This window comes from Strix aluco, chromosome 4 (assembly GCF_031877795.1).
Source record: "Strix aluco isolate bStrAlu1 chromosome 4, bStrAlu1.hap1, whole genome shotgun sequence".
NCBI classification, from domain to species: domain Eukaryota; kingdom Metazoa; phylum Chordata; class Aves; order Strigiformes; family Strigidae; genus Strix; species Strix aluco.
Window position 1 is genome coordinate 3,124,439 of NC_133934.1, and position 25,963 is coordinate 3,150,401.

General features: G+C 42.9%; 1 protein-coding gene across 2 annotated transcripts in view; it reads left to right on the forward strand.

Annotated features, from left to right (window-relative positions):
* Nucleotides 1-280: 280 nt before the first annotated feature.
* DDRGK1 (DDRGK domain containing 1) overlaps nt 281-25,963 on the forward strand; it is a 40,379-nt gene continuing 14,696 nt past the window's right edge. Inside the window, exons 1-5 of one of the 2 annotated variants that reach the window (XM_074821809.1) lie at nt 367-441; nt 4,908-5,037; nt 6,982-7,140; nt 17,273-17,379; nt 19,354-19,455. In XM_074821809.1, the coding sequence (XP_074677910.1) occupies nt 7,062-7,140; nt 17,273-17,379; nt 19,354-19,455 (288 nt within the window). In that variant the 5' untranslated portion in view covers nt 367-441; nt 4,908-5,037; nt 6,982-7,061. Of the gene's footprint in view, nt 442-4,907; nt 5,038-6,981; nt 7,141-17,272; nt 17,380-19,353; nt 19,456-25,963 lie in introns of both variants that reach the window. The other variant, XM_074821808.1, reaches the window with a different exon arrangement.

The following is a 25,963-nucleotide window of genomic DNA, read 5'->3' on the forward strand; positions in this document are numbered from 1 at the left end:
GCGCTGCTCTCACGAGCGGTTTTGCTTCATAGTTTTTAATTCCTCCTTGCAATTTCCCTTCTGGGCGCACCACAGGCCGCACCGGGCCGGACCCTACGACCTCCCCGCCCGCCCCTGGGCCGGCGCTCCCTCACGGCCGCGCCTCGCCGCCAGGCCCCCTCCGCCTCCCGGGCTGCCCTCCGCCACGCCGGCCCGGCCCCTCCGCTCCCGCCTGAGCGCCGCCCCGCTGCAGGCAGCGAGCGGGCAGCCCGCGCTCGGGGTCCTTGCGTCGGCGGGGGGCGGGACGCGCCAAGCACCGTCCCCTGCTGCGGCCGGGGGGCGGGGCCGGGCCGGCGCTGCGGGAGGGCCGGAGGATGGACGCGGTGCTGCTCGCCGCCGCCGCCGTGCTCCTCGCCGTCCTCCTCTTCTTCGCCACCCGCCTCCGCGGCCAGGCGAGGGCAGGTGGGTCACGGCCCGGCCGGGCCTTCTCTCCGGCCTCGCCTTCTCTCCGGCCTCGGTCTGGCGGGGCACGCTCAGGCGGGCCCGCCCCTCCTCTCAATGGAAACCGCGGGCGGGGGGGGGGCTCGCCTCAGGCCTTCCCCTGAGGGGGAGCCGCCATGGTGGGGGGGGCCCGGTGGTTCCGTCTGGATCCCTGGCGTCCCGCCCTTCCGCCCGCCGGGGTCGTCCTTCAGGCCCCGGGGTGGGAGCCCCGGGCAGTGGCGGGGCCTGCTGCTGCTGGCCGAGGCCCGGGCACGGTTCCTCGGCCTGAGGTGGCCCCAGGGTGAGGGGCAGCGGGTTTGCTGTGGGGTTGAAAGGCTGGCAGGGTTCCCGCTCTCGGGCTGGGCGGGCGGAGGGAGGGTGGCCCTGAGGACTTCCCCTGAAAACGGGGAGTGAAATCCACTGGGTGAGGTGACAGCCCAGCCCGGCTGACAGGCGGTTCTTCACCTCTCGTCCTCCCCGGCAGGTCGTGGGCAACGGCCGGTTAATGTTCGTGTCAGACATGAGAGCTGAAAGGCAGGCCGGCCTCTCTCCTGCCTCTAACAGCCTGCTTTACCTACATTTCACAGAAATCGCCCACTTCTGCTGCTTTTCCACCTCGCCTGACGCTGTGAGGGCTTGCTAGCCACGCCAGGTTTCGGTGCGGCATTGCGTAGTCCCATTCTGGGAATGGGTAGATGATACAGCACTTCAGTCGTCCCTCAAACGGCGAGTGTTTTATTGCTGACCAGCAGTTAGAATCACATCACCATTTAGGTCAGAAAAGACCTTTAAGATCTTCGAGTCCAGCTGTGGGAAACTGTGGTGGAAGCGACCTTGTGTGGGTACGAGTTGAATTTTATGGGAAGAAGTCAGATGCGGCTCTGAACTTATCAACCTTGTTGTGTTTTCAGAGTGAAAGAAGGGAGGTTGTTTTCCTGTGATGTCTCAAATTCAGATATTTAGCCAGGACAAATACTGAAGCTGAGTGGCTGAGAGAGTTGGGGGGGGTTCAGCTGGAGAAGAGAAAGCTCCTTAGAGCAGCCTCCCAGGACTGAAAGGGAGGAGGGACTCTTGATCAGGGGTGTAGGGGTAGGACGAGAGGTAACAGTTTTAAACTGAAAGAGGAGAGATTTAGATGAGATGTAAGGAAGAAATTCTTCCCTGTGAGGGTGGTGAGGCCCTGGCACAGGTTGCCCAGAGAAGCTGTGGCTGCCCCCTTCCCTGGAAGGGTTCAAGGCCAGGTTGGACGGGGCTTTGGGCAACCTGGGCTAGTGGAAGGTGTCCCTGCCTGGGGCAGGGGTGTCAGAAATAGATGATCTTTGAGTTCCCTTCCAACCTAAACCATTCTATGATTATTTGTCATTATAACAACACCAGTTTCCAGGATGTGGAGTCTTTTGGGGTTGGGGGGTTTGTTTTGGGGTTTTTTTGAGGAGGTGGCAGCTTTCATAAATTTTTAAGAGAAAAAAAAAACCCCACATCTAGTATAAACACAGTCATGCCAGTAAAAGAGTGTATACTGGTAAGGACTTTGTGTTAATAATTTGCTGTTAATAATTAAGTTTTCCAACACATTTCTCTTGCACCTTGTCTTGTATAGACCTGGTCTAAATTTTTTTCAACGGCTTGGAAACTGATGAAATTTTGTCAGATTCCCAGTTAGTCAAAGCTTTTGGTAAAAAGTGACCGCATGTCCCAGAGAAATGAGACTGCTGAAAATACATAATTTCCTGAACTTGACTTGTATCATGACTTGGGTAAATCAGGGCTTGGGAGGGTTTCTTTTTCTTTTCTTTTTTAAGCGTACAAAGTTCTCACTAACTTGAAGCCCAAACATTTGTTTTAAATGGTCTGAATTCTCAAGAAGCTTTAATGCTGGTTTTGAACAGCTTGGTTAAAGTTAGTTTACATTCAGGATAATTTCATAATTTTGAAGACTCTTTTTCAGTGGCATCTTTTCGACACTTCCGCACTGGTCGTCTTTTTTTTTATTGTGGTTTTAAGATAATTTCTACCTTAATATACTGATTTCTGTCATTATGAAGTCCTCTACAGAATTTCAGATTGTGGGCATGATGTTCTCCTTACACAACAGAAATTATTAAATACACCACATTGAGGCTGTTGTGTATTTAATATCTGCAAATTTTGATCTTAAACGGGAATTTGCTTTCCTGTTCCTTTTTCTTATGTGGAAAATGGAAGCTGCTACAATTCTGTTAGTGTATCTGTGTTGTCTCATGGAAGGGACTTGAAAATAGGGGCTCTTGATGGGTTGGTAGCTCTAACCTTTTCTTTTTAATGTCTGGGGATAGGGGCATCAGCTTCTCTTTACACTCACACTCCGGGAATTGCCCTTTTAAAAACGTTCGAGACTTGTCTGCCTTAGATCAGGAAGGGAGCTAAGGATCACAAGAGGTAAATCCTGTAACTTTGTATTTCCTTTGAAAGGTCATTTGGAGCAGCACAGTGTTTCCAGCAAGATCATGTCTGGACTTGTTCTGCTGAGAATAGAAAAAAAAACATAGCGTTGCTGGCTTTTATACATGGTTGGCATGTCTATTTGTGAACAAGCCCTAATGTGATAAGCTGTACTAGGTAAAAGCACCTCCCCAGGGGAGCCGAGCGTACTTCCACCTGTTGAATTTTGAATCACCTTCTTGTTGAATTTCACAGGTTAGGTTAGCGTGAAGGTAGAAGATGCTGGATGCTGCCAGTGTGGTGGGAAGTACCACTAAGGTGTGAGGGTGCAGCAGGTGGAGCTCTCTCTGCGTCGGTGCAGAATGAGGGAGCTCAAACTGGTCGCTGTGTCTTGTTGGACTGCCTCAAAACTTGCCAGCCCAGGTGTTACCCTGATGGACTTGCTTATCTGATGTAACTGAAGATAAAATGCTGTGATAGGCAAAGGATTGCTTCTCAAGAAAAAATGTCTTTGCTCTGAGCAGGTGGAAATTTGCAAAGCTTTGTAAAGGAGCAGATTTCTACCTGGGGCACGTAAAATTAGCCCTAAGAAGTCTGGGCTCTGAAAGATTTCGTAGTATTCTCTGTAATGATATAATAGTGATGCTTCACATCCAGTTTAGGAAAGAGCTCTGCTTTCAGAGCAGAGTTCTGCTCTGTTTCCCTTTGGGAAGGAGCTGAGATAGTACAGCCAGAGTTTCAGAGTTGCTGCTCTGCACTGACTGACAAGTCAGACAAAATAATCTCCGTTGCTGCCTCTGCGCTGTGCTGATGTTTCTGAAAACGCAGAGGCAGAGCTGCTGTCTCAGCATGGCAGTAAACCGGCTGTCCCCAGAAAAGAGGTACTGCCTGGATTCTGAGAGGCTGAGTTGGAAACTAGAGAACGTGAAGCTTAAAATACAGACTAAACCCATGTCCATTTTTCAGACATCTGTTTAATGTTTTGTTTGTATTGGTTGTTAATTTGAGGGCTTTAATTTATTCTGGCCTGCCATTCTGCAGATTGTGGAGCAGCTCATGGATCACTTGTTCAGCTATTGGTCATGAAGTTTCACTCAGTGGCTCTATATCAAGTCTAATTAGTCCTTGTGTGACTAACCTCTGCGTGCACTGGCTAGCCTGGGGTGCCACTTGTGTCTGAGACCTCTGCAGCTACAGGAAAATGAAGAGATGTCTTCAGATAAGTGCAGTGGCCAAACCACGCCCTGTGCTGCAGGAGGAGGTAAAAAACCCACAGGTCCAGACCCTAGTGAAAATTATTCCTGACCTCAAATCTGATGGTCAATCCAGTTCCAAGAATAAGAGCAAGAGGGTTTTTAAGTGGGTCCTCCCTATTCTTTGAAATCACCAGTCACACCCCTCCGTGTGCGGCTCTATTCAATCTGTACTTCAACTTCAGAGGAAGGGAGAGCATGTCTGACTTTCTAGATACTGCAACAAATGACGTGCCTTGAGCCATGTAGACAAATCGCTGACCCCTGAAGAATCAGCCAGGTATAAGTGTGTTACAGGCAGAATAAATTATTCTTTCCTCCTCTCCCTCATGAAGGACGGGAAGAAATGCAAGGGCAAACATTCACTTTTATCAAATGACCGTCCAGCTGAATGCCTTGCAAACAGAAGCTATAGGGGAGGGGAGAAGAAAAAAAAGCTGTATTAGAGCTTTTTTCCTACTAAATGACAGTCCATAGTGTCTGGATGTCCTCAGTTTGTCTGAATGTTTTGGAGATCTAACAAGTATTGTCCAACAACTGCCTTGTGTGTCTGACCGTGATATGGGTCAGGGTTGGTGGGGTTTTTACTACTTTCGCAGCCCTGTTAACACTGATCAACTTTGAGGAATTACCATGTCTCCTGTAGAGAATTAAATTGAGAAAACAGGATAGCTTGGTTCCTCTGTGAGGGTTAAGCACCTTGGTTTGAAATGAATATGTGGCTTATAAATAGATTCATCTTTCACAAAATGCAAAACAGTCTCTGTTTCACAGGACAACGGCAACCAAAACCAAGCCCCAGAATGAATGAGCACGGGAACTGCACAGCTGATACACTGCGCAGGACCACCTTTGGAGGTTACTGAGATAGACACACTGAAGCTTTCAGTGAAAGGATGCTAAGGTTTGAATTGCAGTGTATCTCAAGAACTTACGAGAAATACTGCATTTGTATAAAAAGGCTTTTTGCAGACAGTATTTCTGCCATTTAGTAGTGTCCTGATAAGTGAGCTGCTGGTCGGCCTTTGCAGTATAATGCTGTCCTATAGCACATTCTGTAGCATTCAAAATAAGCATTATCATGCTATAAATAAGACTGAGTGAGCCTTGAAGCAAAATGATCAGATCCCTGGAGCTTGCACTCCATAATTTATTATAGACCTGATTTGGTCCACAGATAAAAGGAGCAGATGAGAACCAGAGGGTGACAGCAGTGTGATAGTGCAGTGACTCAATTCAAAATGTCAGTGCTGGAGTTTGCTGGGGGACTGCTAACACCTTTGTTGCAGCAATCCTGAACTGCTAATGGCTTTGGTGGCCAAACACTTGCCCAGGTTACTCTGCTTTGCAGCCTGTGCTGAGCTCAGCGCTGCTGCAGCTACAGCACTGTCAGTACCAAAGTTAGCTGCTTTGAAGCGAGCTGAGATGTGCTGAGATGAGCTGCAAGCACACCTTTGATCGTCATGTAGATGTAGTCATAATGAATCTTATTTTCTGATCATAGATATGCTAATAGTAGTTTTTTTAGGAAGGCATTGTTTGGATCAGAAGATGCTGGAGACTTGGCAGAGTGTGGAAAGCATTTTGTGTTCCTGCTGGGACACCATATAATCCGGCAAAGCACAAAAAAATGTGTCCCGAGTTTAAGTAAATGAGTAGTTCTATCTGCAACTTTCCTTGAGACCATTTGAATATTTACCTGAATTAAGGCATAGTAGTTAATACTTTGCAGGATTGAGCAAGTAACAGTGTACACAAAAATCAGTTATGCTTATCAACGGAATATGCAAAGCAGGTATCAAGGATGATGATAATTTACCATTATCTGATTATTTCGGCATGACTACCATAGTTGATAGCAACAGGATCATGGAGGTCTCAAAGAAAAACCTGGCGGAGGTTTTTCTTTGAAAAACTTCTGAAATGAGCCCACTGGTCAGTCGCTTGCTCCCATGATGTCTCCCAGCTGCTCCTCTGTTATGATATTCCTCGTTTGTCAGATCTTAATTAGTAACTGAAGCATATGCAGAGAGGATGGCAGTGAGAGCTGCAGTGACCTTTGGTATTCTGTCTTCCCCTGTCTGTGTTGAGAGACCTGCAGTTTAAATCAGCGTGGTAGAATGAAGTTACCCTGTATGTGTTAGGGCTGTAATTTGTAATCCTTGTTTGCTGTTCAGGTTTTGTTTCAGGTATAACAATTTACATATTCCACTCTGAAACATGCATGCTCTGAGGTTTGAATTCGAATGAGTCTACTACTAAGTTACACAAGTACAAAATAAAAATTTTTTAAAAATCAGAATACTTTAGAAGGGGAAAAAAAAAGTACTTCTGGGTCCTTGCCTTTTGGTAACTCAGAAATGGTTAGACTGCTAGTCCTGCCAGATAAAGGGAATTGTTTTCTGGCAGAGGGGAAAAACGGATTATCACTTTAGATTAAATAAGAATATTTTTTGATCACTTGTGGGGCGGGGGTGTCTTTGTTTTGTGGTGTGGTGATTTTTTGGGGTTTTTTTTGTTTGGGCACTGTCAGATCAAATGACACAAGCAGCACATGGCTATAGCTTTTTCTTTACAATGATGTATATACACTGTTGCAAAAGAGACTGTTGTCAGGATAAAATTCCTGTTGTACAGAGCACTGTGCACAAATAAGAAGGTTCCAGTGCACGAACCCGCTTAATCATGGGAAAGCAACTTGCACATATCTCCTGCCACGCAGGAAAAAAACCCACATGAGAACAGGGAGGCTCATTTGGTATTGCTTCTGATTGCAAAAGTTGACTGGCAAAAGGACAACCGCAGCAAGCAGAGATGGCAAATCTCTCATCGTGTTTCCCTTTTGCAGCTGATGAGGAACACCAGCAAAATGTGGCAGCTGCAGCAGTGGCCAGGCCTCGGCCCCAGGCTGAAGAGAGGGCAGATGGGATGCCGAGGCGCCGGAGGAACATGGGAAACCGGATGATGGCCCAGAGGAGAGCACAGCAGGCCGAAGACTGGGTGGAAGGTAACTTTTGGTTCAGTTCATCTTGCAACCATTGAAAGAGACCTTAACAGCAGACATTAAGGTTGGTGAAGGGGTGCGGTTGGCCCTTGAAGATTTCAGTTTTGCTGATTGTGAATTATTTACCGCTTGACTATAACCTATTTAACTGTCCAACTCCTCTTTGTACTTCATCACTTATCTCTAAATACCACTTACCTTTAACTGAAGAGTTTACCTCCTTCTGTGGTGAATCCGGGCAGTTTGTTGTGCCAACAGTGCATCACAACATATTCTTCACTTGCTTCCTAGAAACTGCCTTTTGTATTTCCTGCTTAGCCATGCAGGTTAAATTTGGGTAAACAGAATCCGCACCTTGCACTAGAATAATGAGCTGTAGCAAAGTATTGGTTTCTTGCAAATCAGTGGGAAGCATTAATTCCCTAATGTAATCTCTGCAAAATCTGGAGTTTTCTTTCTGAGAAGCCACCCAGGTGGTGATCAGAATCAAGCCAATTAGCTGGAGATCACCACAGACTGCAGCATTTTGTCTTGCTGCCAGCAGGTTGTTGACGACGAGTCCTCTGTTCCTGTGCTGAATCTACAGTTAATAGCTATACTTCTGTGGTGTGGTTGTAGACAAGAATATGGTGATAAAAAGCATCTTTCTACACCCTATAAGCTTCACTCCCTTTTCTGGTGAAACTTCACATGTTATTATCTTTATTGCTAAAGAGAATGTCACCATGATTCACCTAATTGGATTCCTTCTACTTTCAGATTGTGGGTTAAGTCTTCAGAGTTTCTGCTCAAATAAAAGCAGGCTTTGTTTCACTTGAGTTTACAGTGGGGATCAGGGTGTCTGTTTGGTCTGCAGTAGGTGAGAAACAGGGAGCACACATCTGTGTGATGCCTTCATTAGGGGCTAGTTGCATTTTCTTCAGCTTTTCTTGTCTTGCAGTTTGTAGAAAGGGTCTTGCCCTCACGTTGGCAGGTAAACGTGCTATTCAAGCTAATTGTGTTCAGCAGTTTCACAAATGGAAAATTGGCAGGTATGAACTTTTCAACTTTCGTTTTTTCTTTTCATGTGATAACATCCTGGAAAGAAAATGGAATCCAAAAATCTTTTGCCTTAAACTCCAGACATCAAAAGTTTGAATGCCGACGGCCGACAGCGAAGCTGTCAAAGCAAATGGTTGATCTTTGTCATTTTAGCAATAGAAGAATCTGTGTCATTGGGCTTTATAAATAATTCTTTTGCAGCTTACTGTACACCAGATGCAAGTGCTGCAGCTCTTGCATGAAGTGTTCTTTGAAATGACATCCCTGTTTTATTTAGTTTTTTCAATTTCATTTTCAAATTAAACCAACTTCTTGCTCTTTGCTTCTGTTTTGTGTTTCTGTGTGGGTTTTTATTCATATTCTGGGATGGTCTTTCCAAGTGCCAAAGCACTGCTGCACAACAGTAACACCAAAGCCTTTGGAGACTGAGCACAGACTTCACTGTAGCTGTGGGGAGAAGCTTCTGCCCCTGGTTCCTCAGCGTTGAGGTGTGCAGTGACTAGTGACCATTATTACTTGGGATTAGCCCCCCTCTGTCATGGACTGGCTGCGTCTGTGCTGCAAAGCCCTTAGCCCGGCCCTGAGCTACCTGTGTTAGTGTAGGGTTTGGGGTTTTTTTTCACCTTAGAAAAGGATGTGTTAGATGTTTTGATGCCCACTCTGTGGACATGTGGCATAGGCCTGGCATCACCTCTTGGATTTGCCTCCTTTTTGGGAGGCCATCTGCATTTTCTCTGTGTCATTGCAATAAGCAGTTTTGCCTAATTACTGCCTCCGTCTGAACCTGTTGAAATAGCAAGTTATCCCCACAGCAGAGATTTGTGTTACAAAAATTAGTTGACTCACATGGAGAGAGAGCACAGAGCACATGCAGTGATGTACAGTCCCAGGCAGTGCAGGACCAGCTGGGGCATCCAGGACTGAAGAGCAAAGTTACTTGGCAATGTAGACAGAAACACTGAAAACCAGCCAGTCTGGTTTCTTCAGTCTTTACTTGTAGATGTTTTTGTTGCTTTAGAAGGCTCTGAACATCTGCAACTGAAGTGGTTTTTTTTTTCATTGTTAAAATGTTGTTAAATTTGTTGAAATGTTTTACTAGTAAGTTTCTGTTCTGTGTGTGGAATTTCCACTCTGGGCCTGTGTTTAGCTTTGGGTAAAGCTACCTGATCCTGCTCTGTGTCACTCTGACTTCTGCCGCAGGTCAGTGTGGGCACAACACTAACCCATCACTGCAAGATTTCTAGCACTGAACTCGGGAGGGGTGTGAGGATGCCCTGGCCATATCTATGTTACCGTTACAGACATAGAACTGGAGTCAGGTAGGAACTGCTCTTATCACCAAAATATTCTGCCTGTTGGGAACCAGTTCTGCTGACTCTAGGAAATGGTCTCAAAGTAACACTTGCAGGCTTTGGAGTTGTGGTTAGCATGAGGGTTTTCTATTTTCCATCTAACAATCAGATTTCAATTCCAGAATGAGAAAGAGACCTTCAAGGGTAAAATAGTGGCCCACGGTTTGTGCTGCCTTTGCTAAGTTCTTGTGTTGTGCCAGTACTCAAAAAAATACAAAAAAATACAAAAAAAAAAAAATTATGGCACTAGGATCACCTTATAGCAGCCTTCCAGTACCTAAAGGGGGCTGACAGGAAGGCTGGAGAGGGACTTTTTACAAGGGCATGTAGTGATAGGACGAAGGCTAATGGTTTTAAACTGAAAGAGGGGAGATTTAGATGAGATGTAAGGAAGAAATTCTTCCCTGTGAGGGTGGTGAGGCCCTGGCACAGGTTGCCCAGAGAAGCTGTGGCTGCCCCCTCCCTGGAGGGGTTCAAGGCCAGGTTGGACGGGGCTTTGGGCAACCTGGGCTAGTGGAAGGTGGCCCTGCCTGTGGCAAGGGGTGAGACTGAACGACCTTTAAGGACTCTCCCAACCCAAACCATGCTGTGATTCTGTGATCAGAACCTTGATAACTTTTAATTATCCCTTCTGTAGTTGAAATCTTAATCTTATTTACTTGCAAGTCTGGATAAGGAGTCATTTAATATAGACAAGGATAGTTTTTGTGTGCTAGTGATTGTTTTGAATACTCAAATCTACAGCCATTGCCAGTGGAGTTAAACCAGGTTATAATTCTTCCTTTAGCTTGGTGAGGTGGGGTAAGACATCTAGATTACTTGCAGATTGTCACAGACAGAAAATAAACGTTGAAGCACTAAATGCCTCAACTTTCCTACCAGAATTGCAACCCACACGGCACACGTAGGTTCCTTATTCACGGGCTCCATGTGGGCTGCACTGTGCTGTGGGGGCAGGCCTGCTAGCCGGGTGCCTATGCTGGCTCGGTTTGCTTGAGTAATGGTTTTCAGTGGTTAGCTGAGTACTCAAGGGAGGTCATCTGTTATGAGAATATCAACATCTATTAATATCCTCTGATGACCAAAGATTGCTGGGGAGATATTTTTCACTGGTGACAAAGTAATTCTCAAAATGACTGAGACCCCTGAGCTGTGTTCCACCAGCGTGACTTCCAGGCTGGCTTTAGAAAAATGAGTTTGGTTGGCTTATGTTGCCCAACTTAATTCTAGTTGTAACGCTGCTGCCTTTCATGCAGCCCAGTGCAATCTAGGCCACTGTTGTTAAAGTTTGTGTGCCTCAGAGGACATCTGCTCTGCACATTGTACCAGGGTGCTTATGCCTTTCCCTGTGGAAATTGAGTCTGGAAGGAGAGTTCTGTATTCATGTGGTTAGGCTGGTTCTGATATCCCAGCTAGCAGACTTAATTAGCTCTGTTCTATCTTGATTTAAATTGAACCCAGGCAGCAGTGGCTTTGTGGGGCTGGCTACAGCCAAGATGAAAATAAAGTCACAAATGTGTGTGGATTTCATGCATTAATCATTTAGGGCAGCAGAGGCCAAGCTAAGCAGTGGGAAGAAGTGGGGGGAAAGGCGTTGAATTTGAGTCAGGTTGAGGGTTGTTTGGGGCATGGGGTAGTGTGAATAAATGGCATTAGCTGTTTTCCACTTTCAGATCCCATTTATTTATTGACTGAGGAGGGTGTCTTTGGCTCTTGTTTTTGCCTGACTGATGCTCTGAGTGCATCCACTTGGGCTTTGATCACCTTTGGGTACATGTAAAGATGTTTTATCGAGAGCTTTTACTTGGTTGCTGGTCATGTGCAGAAAAAGTCGTCCAATTCTCGAGTCAAGCTTGTGCTTCCAAACCTGCTCATTGTGCCTTGAACCCCGCAAAGCGCTCTGCAATGAAATAAGTGACACTCTCTTGACGTTACATTTTTTGCAGCTTGGAGCAGAAAGTCACACAACCAATCTGGTGTTTGCATAAAAGTTTTCGTACTGTAATTTCCTATCGAGTGATGAGAAACTTGCAGGGATGAATTTATAACAGCAAGTATGGTTGGGTAGTCTTGATCCCACTGAGGTAAAAATAATGAGGATCGTGATCTGAGGCTGATGTCTGTTTGCTTGAAGGACTGTTAGACATTATCTCCGACAGTGACTTTGTACAAACATGTAGTGAGAAAAACTGCTTGCCTCGGCACACGATAGAAAGAGTGTGGAGAGACAGAGGCGTGAACAGGCAACATGCCTTTTCCAGGGTTGTTCAAGCAGTCGGTGAGGAGGACACAGGTTTTGCAGTCCAGGTTTTCTGTCACTTGGAGTGGTGTCTCTGACCAAAACTTGCTGCTGTTGATTTGAGGGGTTGGCATTTTTGTTGGCTGAAACTGGTGGGTGTTGCCATGCCATGATTGAGGGTAGTTACAAAGAAACAGACTTCTCTAAGAAATGATAGTGATCTCCAAACCACCAAGCAAAACAAAGACCACTGGGCAACCCTGTGGGTGGAAAGGCTGTGGTGGGTGTTGTGTGCCGGGCTGAGCTAGAGAAAGAAACAAGGCAAAAGAGAAAAATGTGCCAGGAGGGCCTGAGCAACCCAATAGATTTCCAGGGAATACTTTCAAAAGTTTCATTTTGAAGGGTGCTCACTTCAACATCCTACAAACGAATGGCCTCTCAGACTTGTTGCAAAAAGTGTTGCCAAAAAAAGGGATTTTGTGTGGATTATTATGTCTTGATTTTTTTCTTAACAAACAGAAAGGACTGCATCAAAGAAATAATCTGGTTTTGTCAATGGCTTTTATTTGTAACTGGAACAAACTACAGGCTCCCTACTTTTGGCAGCAGCATATAACTCCAAAAGGTTAAATATCCCAACATCTGCGTGCCTTTTCTCTGAGCTTTTAGCCCTGTACATCCGAGCACAGGTTTAAGAACATCCAGTGCAGTGAACATTTTGTTAAATTTACTTTACTTACACAGAGTCAATAATGATAAAGTGAACAGTGTTTGACAGTCTGAGTGCTCTAGCTTGTAAAATAAAAAATGATAACAAGAAGTTAACAGTTCCAACATAAATTAAATCATAAATTTGTCTCCTCTTTTGCTCGGCAAGACTTGGAGATCAGAATCTTGTGTTTTCCTTTATAAGTGTTAATCACAATTAAGGAAGAAAGCACAAGACAAACAAAAAAAAAAAAAGGTCGTAGGAGTTTAGAAAAATATAATATTTGGGCATTTTAAAATGCCCGTTATTGCTTTGTGTAGCATCTAAGCCCAGCATTCAAGTCTTGCATGTAAACAAATCTTGTGTGAGTGGTTTTTGCTAGTTTTGGGGAAAAAAATATAAAAAATAATTGTAATTTTTTTATCCTCATTCAGTGATGGCTACTGTGTGTAGCTTAAAGTGAAGAATGTGCTGAAATTTGTCAATATAAAAAGCACTTTTTTTGAGCAGCTTGTGTAACGTTGCATCTTCCCATACTCTGGTGTGCCGAAAGATCTGGAAAATGTGTAAACTTAGAAACACTGATGTGGTCCCATGCTGTTCTTGTGAAACAGCTGGTAAGAGAGCTATATTAATCAATGGAGCAGTTGAAATAATTTTAATGCTTAATCAGTAGGAAAACCTTTCTAGTACAGTGAAACTTTGACTACTAATATCCTAACTAGTGAATCAAAAGTTAATTTTGACTTGCTACTATTCATATAGAAAGTGACTTTAGTGTTATCAAAGTATCCACAATGTGTGTCTGCCCTTGAGACATTTCAAGCGCAGATGGTGTGTGGAAGAGGTAGGTGTGTGGTTTCTCAGTTATGCCATATGGCTTTATTTGAGAAAAAACTTCAAGTCGTTTAACTTCTGCTCAAAAGGGCTAATGTCCTTTGTTTGCTGTCCTTTTTCTGTCCTAAGCATAGGCTGGTTTTGTGGCTTCAAATTAATAAACCAATGTCTCATTCGGTTCCTAAACTGCACAGCTACCAAATTTAAAAAAAAATATTAAAAGTTGTTATGACTATACCACCGCAGGGCTGTGTTACTCATGAATGCCCACACCTTTCCATATGGTGGACCGATTCCTTTCCAGTGGCTGGTGTCATACATCTATTCAACGTTAATAACACGCATATGTCTTCTGCCTTCAGGATGAACTGTTTGTTTTGCCTGGCACCTTCCCCCCCTTTCTCTTACTTTTTTTTTTTGTTAGGTGCTGCATAAATAGTAAATAAAATAGCTTGCTGTGCCCAGGGGACTTTTTGTGAGCAGCCACATGTGCAGCCTGCATCCTTTTCCGTGAATGGGAATCCATTTGCTTCACTTCCAAAACTTAGCAGGAAGCAAGACAGGCCCTTTGAGGTAGATGACAAGGACAACTAAAACGTGGGATGTTTCATCTGGAGTTTTTGCCTATTCTATACTCAGTAGCTGGTAAATTCCTATCCTGATAGAAACATGAGCAGTCCAACACACTTTCTAATGGTATTGGGAAGTATTTTTTTTTTAATACTCTGCAAATTTCAGGAGATTCAACCACCTGTGTGACTAATAACTGTTTCCTGTTGCCCTGCCTCTCAGGAGGTTCAAAACATTAAGGAAAAGCTAAGGTTCCCTGAAACTATTTCTTTGTAAAACCCGTGTTTGTGTAAAGCAGACTATGTAAAGCGGCGTGAAAGAGCCACTGTAAGTTAGACTGTTTCTGCTTTCTGTCTTTTAGAGCTGGAAACTGGTGGAAATGCTTTGCAAACTCTGGAAATGTTGGTATAGTTATGTTGGACTCTGTAAAGATGGGCCAAAACTGTTGGTAGAGTTGTGACTGTGGTTGAAAACAGTCCCATCGTGTCTCACCCAGGCAGTTCAGGTGAAGAGGGGCCTGTGGGCCTTGGGGTTTGGTGTTCTTTATAAGCCCCGTATCCTGAAGTGGGAACAGGACTTTCGTGTGAGCAGTTGGGGAAAGTCACTACTGACAAACTGCTTGTGTCAAGTTCGGAGCACTAAATGTCTCTCCCTTTCCTGCCACAACCCTATGGCCATTAAGACCTCAGATAAACTGTACAGAGCACTACAGCAGATCAGCCTTCAACCAAAAAATACATTTTCAGCTTCAACTATGCAGTAACATCTGATGTTGTCAGGTTTTCCAACCTAGTATGTACACAGGCTGGCCAACCCTAGTGCTTAGGGTGATGATAAACTGCCTTCACAACAAGTGAGCACAATTCACTGAACACCTTGCATCACATCTGAAGCACGGGGGTAGATGGAGTGCATGTTCCCACGGATTGACCCCCTGTCAGGTCTGGTAGTGTTGGCAGCTATGAGTATGTGAAAAGTGATTGTTAAAAGCTGCTGAAACGATAGCTTATTTATGTTTAAAAAAAAAAAAAAAGTCTCGCTGGCTTGTGTGCAGCATCCACTCTGCTTTTGGTGCTATAATAACCGATTGATTCAGCGAAACCTCTTACCATGTGCTTATATGCTTTTCAGCATGTTCAGGGTTATTTAGCACATAGTAATTGGACCCAGGTTTAGTGCACTGTTGACTTTTAAAGCTCTGGTGAATCGTGGGCCGGGTCTGCATCGCTGTCTCTGTCTTTTGTTGGATGTAACTCCCTGCACTAGAACAAGCTTGGAGGAAGAGGTACTTAAGGGATCACATCAGATGCTTCAAACGGGAGAAAAGCAAATGCTACTGAACAAAGGCATGTTTGATCTGGGACTGGAAAAAGGTTTTAAAAGCCTTTCTCAACTTCTGCCTAACCTCTGGTTCAGGTACTCTTAATATAGATGAAATCTGAGAAGCACTCGGAGCCTCAGGTTGAATGGTGTCATAGATGGTGTTTTATACTTGTGGTGTTTTCCAGAAATAATTTTCTAGAGAATAATACCAGCATTGTACTGCTAATTTTGGACTAATAGTTGCTGATGCTGGGCTGCTAACCCGCTGTGTTTGGAACTCCTCTTGGCCCGGTATTTAAAACATAAATAAAGTTATTTTAAGCTTCAGCAAAATTGTAGAAGCAACTGTGTCAAGTCTGAGTGTCCCCTGTTGCTCTCTGTTTGTGGTGTAGGAAGGGGGAACCCTTTTGATCATCTCAGTAATCAGATACCAGTAATTCTCTGAAGCCCAATTCAAGCAAGCCTGCCTCATATTAACTCCCATATCCTGAAAACAGCTAAATTATTTGAGAGCCACCTACACAGCTCTCAATTACATTTGTTTCTGATGATGTGTCTCGGTGGCTTAACCATAGTACCATACTGTGTATTGGAATTAGTAAAACAAGAGTGTTTCAAACCTACTTCTATGTATAAAAGAAGAGTGAGTCTCGTTCATCCATACGCTCCTTTAACAGCAGCTTTTTGGATTCCCAAGAAAGGGGACCAGGCGCTCTGGAGAGAGCTCACTACAGGAAATACCCTGGCACCAGCCCTACCAAACCCCTTCTGGTGATTGCCACGTTACGGTCAGCTCCAGGTACAGCTGCTGCCAGCTCCCATGAAACTGGTTATCAAACCAGTTGGGCTTTTTCTTCTTGTTAGCCCAGCCTTAGAAACCAAGGGCTCAGCACTTGTGTGAGTGGGGAATTGTTTGTGGTGTTTTTCCCCCCCAGCAATGAGGGCTAAAACTTAACTGAGGAAGAACTTGCCCAGCACACTTTTCCCCTCTCCCTCCCTAAATAAACACTGCATTTCAGAAAAATAGCAGGAGCTGGTAGTGCTGTTCTTCAGATTACCCGGCACACTTCAAGTGTGTGGATCTGAAGTCAGCATCAAGCATAACAGCACTGTGGATGCTCAAAGTACACGTTATCTTACCCAAAAAGGGATCCATGTGATAAAGAACTTTCATTTTGTTCCTGCTTTCTGATTCAGGTGCATGAATCTCTATATATTGTGAAGTGTTTCATGAAGTGAGCTAATGATTTCTCTTTGAGTGTTGAGGTCAATCCATGGTACTTAATTTGTAGGATCAAGGACTAATTTAGATTAGCAAATAAAGTGGCCAAATGTTCATGAGACATTGGGTGGGGAGAAAATGGCAGTCTTTAAAAGCTCTTTAAACTTACTTAGCCCCTGGGTGAGCAGATATATAATGCATTTGCACACCATTTGAGCATGACGCTTTCATATTTCACAGTTGCAGAAATCATTTTTATAAACAACCAATTGTTATACAACAGGGAACTATTTACATGTAGTTTTGTTGCAGTCAAGCCCACGATTTGCATTGCAGGGATTATTTTTTTTTTTCCCTCCTCCCCTGAAGGTTTTTTATATCAGGCTAGAACTAATGGATGAGTGGCAGGCCTCCGAATCCCACTTTTGAATGGATGTCTTGTGATAAGCTTAAAGGTAACTGGGAAGAAAGTCTCTGCAGGTGGGCGTTAAGCAGTTATATGATGACAACCATTAGCACATTTTCTGTATAAAAGAAAGTATATCTTTTAATTGTGGAAAGCAGGAAATGTTTATGAAAAGCCTTCCTTCAAAAGATCAAGTAAATTTTTACTTCTGACTTCATTGGAGTGCATGTTTGCCTTGTTACTTCTACTGTGGCTTTGGCAGTCCAGTGTGATTTTTTTTTTTTTTTTTTTTTTTCCTTTTTCCATCTAATAAGTCTTGTCTGAAATGTATGTGTGCCTCCTTTTCATCTGCTGCTGCTTTCCTAGGAAGCAGGGAAGTTTCTCAAAGGGACTTGTTACAGACGATTTAAAATTTGTCATTTACGCAATGTTGCAGAGGAAGATGATGCTGAGGAGATGCCAGAATTTCAGGTGTCTGGGAAAATTGGAGCAAAGAAGCAGAGGAAATTAGAAGAGAAACAAGCCAGAAAAGCACAGAGAGAGGTAAGCATTTCCTGCCACGTATAGAGCCCAGAGCAGAGCTGAATAGCAGAACTCAGCAAAGAACTGGTGATGACGGAGACCCCAGAAAGGCAAAGGCAGTGTCATCACTGCAAGTTATGTGTTTTAAAAATGTAAATTCAGATTTATATGTCATATCCCAAGAGGGTCAGGCAAAATGGTGTCTCGTTTTCTTTCCATTAGGTTCTCTGGCATTCTCATAGGGAGGAGAGAGGATTTAAACTCTTGAATGCTCTTTATTGGATGTTTCCACTGGCTTGCAGCTTAATATCAGTACTGTCTCCCCTTAAAAACTCAAGCCCACATAGCGTTGTTGTAACACTGGGTCTGTGACCAAAACCGTGGGCAGTTCTGAGTAATGTTTCATGTGCTCTCAGTCCAAAAACTTTGTACGTGTTTATCTATGTTTAGCCTTGTTTATTGTTTTTACTGACTGGGGGAGATGAAGAGCAGACCCTGTAATCCACTGAAATCTACGATGCAGTCAGATTTTGGTTGAAGTTTGGCCTTTAAACAGATACCAAGTATGCAGAGCGAACACACTGTGGCTTTTGAGTTGTTCTTTCTTAAATCTGTGTGCAAAAGTACTTATGTAAATACAGTTGCATTTCTTCAGTTTTGCCTAGCATGTTGCTGTTATTCCAGAGAAGCAGCAGGCTTTTTGAAACTTACTGTCTGAAGTGTACTCATGGATGGCAGCAAGTTATGCATTAATTCCTTTTAGTTGTTCTGTATATTTTTTTGCAAACTCTATATTGTTCTGTAACTTGGAACATGAGGTTGCAAGAAGTAGATAAAACTTAAGCGGCCTTTGCGTAACAGAGGCTCGAGTGCAAGGTGAACTTCACACATTTTACAACAAGACAGGGTTTATGAAACTGCTAACGTTTCTAATGTGTAGAAGGTCCAAATAAAGCCAGCGAAATCCCATTTTGAGAATTTTAGTGTCACCTGAGGTTTAAATCTAGTTTCTGCTTTACACTGTAGTGGCATGCCCTGTAGATAGGGTGGTTGGTAATAAACTTGATTATTATGTAATATATAAACTTCATTACGATTCTTTTCTCACTCTGTTTTAACTATTTTGTCATTACTTTCCATATTCATTCTATTTAATTAGCCTCTTTTTGTGGAAAAATTGAGCAAAGTTGAATGAAGTTAGATAAGCATCAGTTGGTGGAGTGAGGAATCCTTTGTTTCATTTTAAAACATGCTGATTTTTATTTCCCCATGTAGACAGATAAATTCCTTGGTTAGATCTTTTCTCTGAAACATTCAAAGCCACAAATCCTCCATTTGAATGTCTTTTGCTTGTTCTCTTAATATATTTTCAAATTTAATTATACTGAAGAAGCTCAAGAACAACTGAAAACTCTAAACAATACACTAAATGCCCTTTTTATTTTTTCCCCATTTTGCAACAATCTCTTTGCTAGGTTTGGTTTAAAAACAAATAATAAAATTCTTTGAGAGACCGGTACAGCTTTTTCTTTAAGAGATTCTGCCCAGGTTAGTGATAAATTTGAATGTACTTGGTTTTACAGAGTTTATATTTCCCTCTCCTTTTTTTCTCTCTCCTTAGAGTCCCTTCTAACTAAATTTTAAATGAGGACAAATGGAATGCCATGACACAATATTACTTAATATCACCATAGTAATAAGCTCATATGCATTTACCAAGCTTAAAACCCTTATTGAGATACAGGTAATGCAAGTGAGAAGGGTAATTTCAAATTTATCATAATATGAAGTTATCAAACTTCTTATAATGCTGAAGATTGTGGGGTGGGGGAGAGTTAAATGATAATGACTTTTTTTCTTATTCTCTTTACTGTTTCTTTCTGAACGTGCATCTAGGAAGATAGTAAGAAACCCTCCTATGGTATCACAATATGAAATTAAAAAATGTATATTCAGGAAGAATAAGGCTTGGCTTGCGTAATTATTTTTTTTTAGGCTGAAGAAGCAGAGCGAGAAGAACGGAAAAAGCTTGAGTCAAAAAGAGAGGAGGAAAGGCGGAAAGAAGAGGAGAGAATACGTCTTGAGGAGGAACGACAGGTGGGATTGGTTGTATTTATAGATGGAAATTTTGAACCAAGCTTGTCTTTGAGATTGCTTCTACGTAAGTTCTGTGATCAGCAGAATTCCCTTTGCTTTTCATTGCTATTGCATACATTTTTTTGTTTTTCCGTTGCTCCATGTTGTTTGAATTACAGCAATATTCAGTTATTTCAACTGTAGATCCCAGCTTTGTTCCCCCAAGTGCTTGGCAGAAGTGAAAACTGCTCCAAACATGAATACAGGCACGTAGCAGCAAGCACCCACCCACCGTCGAGTCTAGGGCAAAACGAAACCCGATCTCCTGGTAGTGGATCTGCTACTGCTGTATGCCATAGTGACAGATTGTTTGGTCAGTTTGTTATGTTGACAAACACAGCGATAAAGTTGGCATTAGTTCCTCTGGGAGTTGTTTAAGTGCAGGTATGTGAAGGAAGGACCTGTACCTAGTTGCAAAAGAAATTTTGGGGGTTGCTTGCTTGGTGTCTGACAGGAGAAGTTTGGTTATCCCAGAATCATAGAATAATCTAGGTTGGAAGGGACCTCCAAAGACCATCTGGCCTATCCTTCTGCACAAACAGTTAAAGCAGGTTGCTCAAGAACTTGACCAGCCCAGATTTGAGTGTCTCTTAACGAAGGAGATTTTGCAATCTCAGGGGGCCCCGGTGCCATTATGCTGGTTAGTGCTGCCTGCCTGCCTGCCAGCTGTAACCAGCAGGGCAGAAAGTGAAAGACATCAGCAACCAATTTTGCAACTGTTGTGTAAAATTACATTATTTTATTCTAATTATACAAATTTACATGTGCTTCACAATTAAAGATTTCTAAACTATGCACACAAAGGTGTGTGTTAGCAGGAGTGACCCAGGAAAAACAGTTACTGTGCAATTGAAATGCTTTTGTTGAATACTTTTCATCAGTGAGGGAGGCAAATTTATTTCAGAGCTGCTTTGTGGATTCTGGGCATCAGTGCTACTGGCTAAGAACTAGGAATGAGCTTCATGCTCTCTGGTGCTCGAGCAGGTTGTGTGGTAGCTTTGCAATGTGCTTCTGGAGGCAAGGACCAAAGTGTTCTGCACAATCCTGTGCTGAATAATTGCTGTCCCAGGAGAGCGTAGCCAGCAGCTTTCAGTGTGAACTTTTGAGGACACTTAAATGTGCATGGAAATTTGTGTGTCTGGTTTGTAGTGAGCAGATTTATTTTAATTTGTTCTAAGCGCAGGTTGAGTAAGCGGAGTAACGTTTTAAAGTAAGTTGATAACATTTTAAAAGGGGAAAAGACAATTTTTTCTTTCCTCTGTTGGGGACATGTAGGCAGGATAAAGCAATTTTAAAAAAATTTTTCCTTACATCACACATGCAGATTGTATCCATGAGATCTTTTGTAGAATCTACATTTACCTCTGGGGTTATCCACCCCAAAACCCTTTATTTTCTGAATTCTCTCTTATTTCATTTCCTTTTCTCAGTAGAAGGCTCCTGAATTTCAGACATTGAAATGGATGAGGAGAATGTCAGTACTACAACATCAGGATACGTAGCATGGTCTGAGACTTTGACTTGTAAAGCAAATTGAACAAACTTCCAGGGGACCAATTATTCCACAGCTGCCCTTCTGAGAAAGATGTTCAAGTTTAGAAGCACCTGGTAGCGGTCAAAGCGTGAACCCTGAGGTTAAATATCTGATCTCAGCTAGTCCGAGCCACTCCCATGCTTAACCAAGGTGTTTCTTAACAGCAGAACTATCAGACCCAGCTTTCTCTGGATCTGTGTCAATCACTTTTCCCCTGCCCACGCGCTGCAGTAGCACCAGCTTCTGCCTTGAGGTCCCAGCGACCACTCTGCTTTTCTCCTAAGTATTGCCAATCTCTCCCCCTCATACTTCCAGCTTGGAAAGAGTCAAGATGAGCTCTGACTGCCTCTAAAGCACCTGTCTGTTGCCCATCCTGCTTGCCATGGGGCTTGGCATAACAGATAACTCAGATGGCAAGTTTCCCTCCAGTGCTGTATTCTTTTAAGTGTTTTATCTCCACCCAGTTCCCTGACTTTTTTTTTTTTCCTAAAGTTCTGGGACTTTACTATCCTTGAAACCCTGAAGAGTTGGTTGAAATGAAACAAATAGCTCCAATACTCTGAGAGGAATTAGGAGGGCACACTGGCTGGACTCTAGCGTTGTTTCAGTGTCACTGCCTTTAGAGGAGGCTAACGAACAGAATTTTAATTCTTTCCAGAGTGGTAGCCAGCACGGCAGGTGAACTGCTAAGCAAATTGCAGTTGAGCTTGGCCAACCTACTGCAAAGAAGCTTGTAGCCCAGGACGAAGATGTTATCCTGTTAATTGCCTACAGGTTTGACCTGGGGTTTAGCAGTGCAGCTGGCTAATCGGGACCAGTCAGGCATGGTTGAAAAGCTGAGTAGAAAATAAGGGTGAAATTCTAACTAGAGGTCTTCTCACACAGTAAGTGCTTGTTAACAAGTTTAACTTTTTTTTTAAATCCACTTCTGTTTAATTTAGGGCTGAGTAATTTCTTTTGGTTGAATGGGGAAAATCTTACTTGTTTTTATTTTCAGTATTCCTAGTAAAGATTGCGCTAAAACAATTCCACCTCTATTTTGCAAGGCTCAGTAAAAAAGAGGAATAAAAACCTTTTTTATATTTTTTAAATTTTCTGTTCAACGGTCCAAAGGAGTACTTACTAGTGTTTTGAAAATTGTTCAGGGGCCTGAATCTAGCTTGCTATTCACTTTAGCCAATACCTTCCTTGGCTATTTAAATTCTGTAATTTTAACTTACTGTTGGTTGGTTGGTTTGTTTGTTTTTCCCAGCAGTCTTTATCAGGGCAGCAAGCCAACCCGCTGGGCTACATCATGAACATTATTCTGCTACTCAGGGGAAAGTGTTTTCAAAATTTTATTTTTTTGCTTGGGTCTAAGACAAGTTGATAATCGAGTAACCGCTGAACATTTTGAGCGTGGATCAAAGTACATTTGTCTGACAATATTTAATGTCTATCCTCAACTGTTTTCTAGTAATTTTAAGTGTGTCTTCAAGTCTTTAACAGGAAATAGAACAATTCAAGACTTGTACGTGTATAGGCTGTGTTGCTCAAGTTCCTGCTTCAGTCAGCAAAGAAAGCAGTATTGCAGGGAGCATGGTAATAACAAGACTTCAGTGTTTTAGTCTTGACTGGGTGATAGGAGAGGAAACAAATTGAATGAACAGATACTTGATTACTGTGCATGTAAGCATAGCCTGTCTTTATGATCATAACATGTTATCTTTCAAATCTTGTTACAGATTGATTGTGTGATGTAAAAGATGCTGCCTCTCTCTTCTAGGCCCCTATAAGCGATAAAGGGATCATTGGATTTATTGTGTTTTTTATGGAATGCATAGTATAAAATGTCATTTATATGTTCCTCTAGAGAAAAGATTCTTCATTTCCACAAGTAACGTTTTGTCATGAGTAAGCCCTTGTGGGCTACAATGGCATGATACTATTCCCTCATATAGGGCAGGAGATGGAAAGGCAAAATTACGAAAGGTAGCTCAAGTAATGATTGACAGTCATGAGCTAAAAACCAGAGGGTAGCTCATTGTATGATTTTTGAAGGCAGTTTGACACTGAGGTTTCTGTAGTTTATATCATCCCATAAGGCACAAGAAATCTAGATATTTATCACTAAAGTTTGTCTGAGAAATGTTAGGGTTGTCAGATAGCTTCATTTTTTTCCCTTCCTTTTCCAATATATCAAGAGTATTTCTGCAGGTGTAATGACAGTGGCAAGTCTCCAGACAAGCACAACCAGCTTTGTTAGCTAAATTTCAGTTGAACCTTTTTTCAATCTCTCTCCCAAGAAGTGCTACAAAGATTGTGTTAACTTCTATGAACATTGAGATTGGCTTTGTGTGAAGGAGAGTTTCATTTCAGAGTTTCAGCTACAGCCTTAAACTAATAGCTGAGTCCTAGTCAACAGCAATAGGTGATTCCTGTGCCGTTAAATATCATCTTAAAAGTTTGTCAGATGATGAGGGAAGCCGAATAGATCAGGAGGATATAAAATCATGTTGCAGCATGCAGATCTTCTAGAAATTCCGCAGTGTTGATTTTTGATAAAGTCACCAGGACTGTTAACCCTTTCACACACACACACCCCCCACACGCACTCAAGTAGTTTGAGATATGAAGTCTAGTGGAAATAATTCTTGTGTTAGATAAAAACCCACTTTGTTTTATAAGCAAATGGATGTTTCTCTCCAATTATTTTTGGGCAACTCTACGCAGCGCTGTACAAAAAGTGGGAACTGTACCTTCAAGGGAATTATAGGGGCTAACACCTTGCATTTTCTTGAAGAAAAATAACCCCCTGGTTCTATTTAAATATATTTGTATGCACATATAAATAAAATGTGGTTGCCCCTTGGTTCCAGTGTTGCAAAACAGATAATATATTTTTAAATTCAAGTTTCCTTTCCAGTGTTCTGCTGACCTGATTGGCTAATGCATGTGAGGAAGCTTCTGTATAATTGGCATTTGCTTCAGCTCTGCTTTACCCTGGGGATTTCCCTTTCACTCTTGGAGTTTTTTAGTGGTGAGATGGTTTACCAACCGACACCTTATCAATGAGAGCGAACTTCCTCTGATGTTGCAAAACTGTCTTCATACAAAGCCTTGCAGGTTGCTCGCACAAGAGCTTCTTTTTTTTTTCCTGTGCACAGGGATTTTTGTAGATTTTACTCCCTCAGCCTAGCTTTGCCCTGCTAAGGAAACTGCTTGTGCAGATGCAGGGCTCACAGCTATCACTCTTCTATACTAAAATGCAGCGTTGAACAGGGTGTGTTGCTATAAATCCACTGCAGAGTGGACTGCTCTGGAAACACAGCTTGGAACTGCAGAGAAAGTACCAATCTTCCAGCAAGCAAGCTTTTAACTGTTGTGAAACAAAAAGCCACAGCAGGAGTGGGGACTGGTGTTTGTCCACTGTTACATTAAAACAAGATCTGTATTGCTCAAGCATAGCTGTGCCCAAAGTTTCCCAACGAGGAGGGCACTTTCATGTAGGCTTTCACTTTTGCATTTAAGTGCCTAAAAAAACAAAAAAAAAAGTCTGGATCTTCAGAGTTCTAGAAATGGAGGATCGGCTAGTGATCCCAAGGGTCCTGCTGAAGATTTTGAGAACTAAGACCCTAAAGTTCTGGCTCTTTGATTTGATACTTGATCATGTCAAAATAGGCACCAAGTTTTAAAATGTTGAGTTATTTTGTTCTGTGTAGCATTATGCGAACATCAAGATTTGTGTGCTTCTCAGCAGAACTTTTCATTATTTGTTTGGCATTTATATCCACTATTCATACATAAACAGTGCATTTCTGGAGGCTGATGGAGACTACTACGTAGTTGCAGTTTAAGCATCAGTTTTCAAGTGTGTATACTTTCCTGAAAGTTAATTTCTCCTAAGGAAGTACAAGTTGAAAAGCTTGCAGAAAACTCTGATTTTGAAGGGATGAAGACTGGTAAGAACACTTATTCTGTCTTACTAAAAGTATTTTTTTTATTTTGTGTCTCAACACTGGGGAGAGAATCCTAGAGATCCATCTGCTCTATGCCAAATTATTTACTGGTAAAGTCCCTTTTTGCTTTCTGCAGAACCTCTACCAACAGCACAAAAACTGGATGTTATACAAGGAGGGTTTCTTTGGTTCATGAACCTCAAAGCAATTGGCATAGGAACCAGAATGCTCTTCCTCATTCTGCATGTTAAGGAAACAGCCTGAAACAAGGAACTGACTGGTAGCAGCTGGTGGTTGAAGAGAGTCCAGGTGCTCTACCTTCCTCACTAGCAATGAGTTCTCTTCCACTTAGCAGTTGAATAAGCTGTCTATAAGTGATTTGTTTGTCAGCAAGTTGGTCCTTTATCTGATTTGGAGGAGAGTTGGCACAGCACACAACTAGCAGTTTCCTCTCTGGGAAAGCCACTTAGGCAAAGCTCTCAGAAAAGCTACTTGCTCTATAGGCCAATATTGCTTAGTCTCAGTGTCAACCTTAAAGGGGTTACTGCATGGAAAGCTAGAAACGGTGGTTTGGTGTGTTCCTGCTGGACAGCACTGTAAGGGTCCTCACCCTTTGCTAAAAATGGTAATACATGATAAACCCTCAACGGCTGTAATCTATCAGCCAGCCGGAACAATGCGGCTACTCAAGCAGCATCCCAGGACTCCAGAGGGATTTGTGATCCCAAGAGTCAAGGTCTGTTTCCAGCTATAAGTCTAAAAGAGTTTAAGTTGCTATGGGTTTCACTTGGTAAAAGATTGAGCTCTTGTGCAGTGGGCACAATTAATGGTTTTGATGTCATGGAAATAATCATTGTGATCAAGGTAAGAGGCAAACAGAAAGTAATGATCTGAAAGGAGCCTCAGAGCTAATCCAGGTCCTCAGTGGGCAGGTTGGGATGGAGGGAGCCTGGAGAGCAGCGGAAGGACTGGGTGCAGTGGGAAGTCGGTGCTGACC